General features: G+C 53.1%; 1 protein-coding gene across 1 annotated transcript in view; it reads left to right on the forward strand.

The window, feature by feature from the left end:
- Nucleotides 1-4,410, forward strand: part of DMTN (dematin actin binding protein) — a 38,547-nt gene extending 34,137 nt beyond the window's left edge. Inside the window, exon 17 of the mRNA XM_054018618.1 lies at nt 1,493-4,410. Within this exon, the coding sequence (XP_053874593.1) occupies nt 1,493-1,606 (114 nt within the window). The 3' untranslated portion in view covers nt 1,607-4,410. The remainder of the gene's footprint in view (nt 1-1,492) is intronic.
- Nucleotides 4,411-5,786: the final 1,376 nt, after the last annotated feature.

The following is a 5,786-nucleotide window of genomic DNA, read 5'->3' on the forward strand; positions in this document are numbered from 1 at the left end:
AGGGGGCCAAGGAAACAACTGCTGACAGATCCCGGGGCAGAGTGGGGGGTGGTTCAGGGTAAAACAGCTGGAGAAATACATAAAGGAGAAGGGGAGCGGGAAGAGAGAGTTAATGTTTTATGGCCCCTGGACTTGGAGCACTGCCTGCTGCCACTCCATCCCCAAACTGCCCTCCCCGCTGCCCTTCTCCTGCACAGCCCTGGGTATTTTGTTCTCTTATACCAGTGCTAAAGGTGGAAGTTAATTCGATTAGAAAAGGAGGGAGCCAGGCTCTCGCCCCATGGCTACATGGGTTGGGCACCTGCCACAGGGGCCCAGGCACAGCAGACTCCATGGCCCTCACCTACAGGGGGCACATGCAGTGTGAGGTCAGGGACTCAGCCAGCAGGGAGTGGGGTCAGTGTCTGCTGGGGCCCGGAGGGAAGCTCTGGCATTCAGGCCTGTTCTCCACACCATGTGGCAGTGGGTTAGCTGAAGGCATGATGTTAAACCGAGGCGACTCTGGGCCTGTCTGTGCTGCAATCAGAGGCATGACTGCAGCAGGGATAGAGATCCCTGAGCGAGCTTTGATCTAGCTATGGTGGGTACCAACAGCAGTGAATCTGTGGCAGCATGGGCTGTACAAGCCCACGTGGGGCAAGCTAAACTGCTGTAACCAGTTTAAAGGCAATATAAGAGAGTCTATACTGGGGGTTGCATTGGTTTAACTAAATAATTTTAAAACCGATTTATGTTAAACTGATGCAACTTCTGTGTGTAGACATGTCTAGTGTGAGGGTTTGTATTAGGACTGGATGGGAAACCGATTTTCCATCTTGGGGGAAATTCCACCATTTCAGAAAAAAAATTCTATACCAAAACACACCAAAAACAAAACATTAGAAATTTCTTGAGAAATGAAATTCCAGTTTTTTGTTTTTGTTTTGCGTTGATCAAAATGTTTTGTTTCAATAAAATGGTTTAATTCTGATTTTGATTTTTTAAAATATTATATAAAATAAACAATATTTGAAATGAAAAGTTGTTTCAAAATGGAAAATTGAACTCCCCACCCAAAACGCAGTGGTACACGCACACGTGTGCTCACACGTGCACACTGATCTGGCACAGAGACATATACACACAAACTGACCTCATACACGTGCATACACACTGATCTGGCATTTACCCACAGGCACTGATCTGGTGCACACACACACACACAGATTTTGTGTGCACACACACACTGATCTGGTGCACACACATGCACACACACAGATTTTGTGTGCACACACACACTGATCTGGTGCACACAAACATACACACACACTGATCTGACACACACACATACACACACAGAGACACACACTCTGATCTGGTGCACACACACATACACACACACAGACACACACACACTCTGATCTGGCACACACACACAGACACAGACACAGACACACACACACACACACACAGAGTGACTGGTGAATAACACCCACTGTTTCTCTCCCTCCAGAGGCACCTGTCCCCAGAGGATTTCCTGCGTGTCTTCAAGATGTCCCTGGAGGAGTTCAGCAAGCTGGCCCTGTGGAAGCGGAACGAGCTGAAGAAGAAAGCTTTACTGTTCTGAGCCGTGTGCCCGGCCTGAGCCAACCCTAGCCGTGATCTCAGTTAGTGTCAAACACAATCTCGCATCACAGCTGCTTTAGGGCTACTGAGCCAGTTTTAACACCTGCCTCCCTTCCCCGAAGCCCCTCAGGCACGTTGATCCCTCATTCCCAGTTTTGCCTCTCCCTAGGGGATATCGGAGAGCCTCTCCCTGCCCAAACCTTCCCCCTCACAGGCCCGGGGGGGGGGGGCTGCTGGCAACGCTGGTGGGCTGTTCAGTCTGGGTCAAACCTCTTTTAATGGAGCCAGGGGAGGGAGAATTGAACAAGTGGAGGGAGGAGCAAGCAGACCCTAGTCAGCCAAGGTCCCCGGGCTGGGTGATGTGTAGGGGCTTCTCCGGGGCAGGGCATCAGTGTCCCTCTTTGCCTGTTGGGGTCGCGGCTGGTTCAGCCAGGATGGGAGCCATAGCTCCTGGAGGGGACTCTGGCAGGGCCCCTGGCTGGACAGAACAGGGACACACCATACTGTTCGGTTGCTGGACGCATGTTGGTTTAGGTGTAAGGGAAGTCAGGGCTGCTTCTACCTTGCTGCTGGGCCCTGACTGGCTCCCCCGCTTCAGGACCCTGCTCCTAGCCTTACTGCTCCTCTCGGGGCCAGCTTCCCACCCTGTCAACACTGGGTAGGGCACATGTATATATCTGAATAGCTGTAACTCTGACGTGGGCCACAGGGGCTGCTGGGTGTCGCCATGGCTGCGTTTCTGAGTGGCCGGTCACTAATGGGGTTGCCATTTGCCTAGAGTAGGCTCCAAAGAGCCATGATCTTCATTAGCAGCCACTCCCCATGGACCCACCTGCAGGCGGGGTCCCATCCTCGTAATCAAACGCCCTTCGTTGGAGCTGGGAGGGGGCACAAGAAGCTCTCACTGGAGAAAACTGGAGAATCAGAACCAACCCTTCTGAGGTCATCTCTGTCTCACTCTCGCTCGCTCCTGGCCTCCCCCTCCTCTCCCCACTCCCACCATCCCTCCCCCTAAATTCAATCCCTAGGTGGACATGACTGAGCACCTCCCAAGTTCTCAACCCAAGGGCCCAGGCTCTCAAACCACAGAACTCCCCATTAAGGCTACAGCCCCCACTCCTTGCAGCTGCCTCTGGGGGAGGGTTGCTCTTAGCTCGATTGTTTCATGCCTCAGTAGTTGATGATTTTGCTCCTGCCCCTTTGTGGAGCCTCAGTCAAAGCCCAGCGGCCGCCATGCCAAGCCCAAGGCCTTTCCCCAGGTTTGGCAGAGGAGTTTGCCTGAGCAGTGAGAGACTCAGGGCTTGAGGCTGGAGGGGAGCCTAGAGGCAGCTCATCACGTTCTCTCCAGCCTGGCATGCGATCTCTGGCAGCCATCTCACTCTGTCCTCCTCAGGCCTCCCGGCTATGATTTCCCTCTCCACGTGTACCCCGTGGGGTGCAATAACCCTCTGCTGTGGAAACCACACCATCAGTACACTGCCACAAACTGCAGGCTGTCCCCTGCTGACACGCCAGGTGAGGTCCGATTTTGGCTTCCCAGACGCAGTGTGTAACCAACCAGGGCTCAGACAAGCCAGCTCTCGCTATGCCCAAGGATGGAACTTCATCAGGCAGTGACAGTATTTTAGAGCCGGTGCGGGTGAGGGGATGCCTGTGTCAATGCTAGGTGAAGGAGCAGAGAGGATGCCAAGGCAGAGGGCTCTGTGCAGCTGCCTCAGTAGCTAGGAAGCCAGGCCCTGTGCAGTGACCAGCAGAGACTGATGTGGTGCCGATCCCTTGTGGACCCCGGCCACATCGCCAGGCCCTGGAGTTTGGAAATAATCACCCAAGATTGCTCTGCATCCTGCACACAACCCCACCCAAGCCCCATTCCCCGCATGCTTCAGAGCTGCCTACAAGGAGCAGTGTGTCCTGGAAAGGGCAGGAAACTTACCAGTATCCTGGGGGGTTGTTCCACGCTATGCTTCTTGTTTGCCAGAGGACAAGCTCGGCTTCCAGCCCAGCTGCACTCCCCACCTCAGAGCCACCTCTGAGGTCTCTCAACCAAGCAAAGAGTAAACAGCCGGGAGACTCCCCCTTCCTGATAGGGTATTGATCAAAGGGGATCCAATGAGCCTATGTTTGGATCAGCTGGCCTGTCTCGGGCAGACCCTTACCCAGCAGAGCAGGAGCATTATAGAGAGGTGAGCCACGCTTTTCTCTGAAATGTCAGCTGTTGGCAGGATATTGGCCTGGCAGCCCGCTCCCGCACATGGACGTCTGTGGGAGCTCCGTATGTGGGGCACATGCAGAACAGTCTAGTGGTCTGATCACCCATCCCATCTGGGCTAATAGCACCTTACATGCCTCTAGGAACAAACCCAAGGAGCTAACAATTTCCTTTGCTTTGGGGTATTTTTAAAAGTCAAAATAACCAGCGGTCGAATAGGGGAACTGGCCCCCCATTAGCCAAACGATTTCCTGGTCTGCTGCTCCTTTCAGTCCCCCTCCTGGGTCCTTTTTCTACTGTGCACCACATCTGCTCCACAGCGCTGGCCTGAGAGCGCTTTCCCTTTTCAACCACTGCCCCACCACTACACTCTGTCGGGATGTAAAGAATGTAATTTATTGGGAAATCCCTGGCCCATACTTGCCTTTCACTGCTACTTATATGACATATCTATAAATATATATATATAAATATGGATTTTTTTTCTGATTTGAATACAGTGATTCCCCTTTTTCTGTTTATTTTTTGCTGGTGTCGGAGATTCCACGTGAGAGTGATTTTTTGCTTATAATTAAAGGTGAAATGGCTTTATTCAACACCCACTTCTGCTGATTTTTATTCCTGTTCGCTTTAGAGTGGTGTTAAATAGCATTTTGCACCTTCCAGACAAGGACTGCAAAGCGGTTCACAGGCCTTAAGAAATTCAGCCTCACCCTCGCAGGAGGGGATATTTGTAATTCAATGTTACAGGTTGGGAAAGCGAGGTCCGAAGAGGAGGGACTTGCCCAAGATAATACAGTGCGTCAGAGTCAGGAATTGCACCCAGGAGTCTGGGCTGCTCATTTTTTCTGTTCTGGCCACTAAACTTTATTTAGCTCCAAGAGCTAGGAGTAAAAACCCAGGAGTCCCTGATTCCTAATCTACTGCTCTAAGCACTAGGAAACCTCCTTCTTAGGCCACTGACCCCCCTAGGCTCGAGAGCCAGAATTGCAGTCCAAGCCATAAAATCCACACTGCTATTTTTAGCATGCTAGCTCAAGCCCCACTAGCCTACCTGGGTTGGAAGGCTGGCTCCCAGCTGCCGTGTAGATGCACCAGAAGTGTCCAGTTATTAATATTGATCCCTTGCCCTTCTCAGTGTTTCCCATCTGGATGCACTTCCCAGCCATTAGCGAGTTAAGTCTCACAACCTGTCGTCCGTCCCCGCCCCCGCACACACACACATGCAGGATACGTCTGCACTGCACAAAACCCATGGCAGACACTCTCAGAGCCTGGGGTCAACTGAACTGACTCAAGCTGGTGGGGCTCGCGCGCTATGTGACTATGGGGTTAAAAGGAGCCGTGTAGATGGTCCTGCTCAAGCTGTGAAACCCAGCGGGGGTCCCTGTGAGTACCACCATTTCCATGTCACAGGCACAGCCCAGGGAAGTGACTTGCTCAAGATCACAGAGCAAATCAACGGCAGAGCCAGAAAAAGAACCCAGGAGTCCTGCCTCCCATTCCTTTTGGACCTGGTTTTCCCAGCCCATATAGAGTGACCAGACAGCAAATGTGAAAAATCGGGACAGGGGGTGGGGGGTAATATATAGGGGGGAGCCTATATAAGAAAAGAACCCTCTATAAAATTGGGACATCTGGTCACCCTAGGCCCACGCTAACCCATTCTGCATGCCACAGCCCTTCTGACTCAGGAGTGGGGCGTGAGCTGCGTCCACACTGCAGAATAACAGGGCTGGCACACGAGTCACAGTGGGACCTACCCGCCAAGCGGCTCCTAGGACCCGGGTCTTGAGTGCTGATGTTTTCTGGGGGCTCGGACCCAAACCTGAGCCCGCGCCTGTAGCCGGACGTTGCGCCCTGCAGGTGGCGGTGCTGCTCCGGGGAGTCGGCGGCTGGCGCCGGCCCTTCCTCCTGGAATCCCGGGCTCGGCCCCCTCCCCTCCCGGCATGGGCTGCGCTGGGGCCGGGGC

This window comes from Malaclemys terrapin, chromosome 2 (genome assembly GCF_027887155.1).
Source record: "Malaclemys terrapin pileata isolate rMalTer1 chromosome 2, rMalTer1.hap1, whole genome shotgun sequence".
In the NCBI taxonomy this organism is placed as follows: Eukaryota; Metazoa; Chordata; order Testudines; family Emydidae; genus Malaclemys; species Malaclemys terrapin.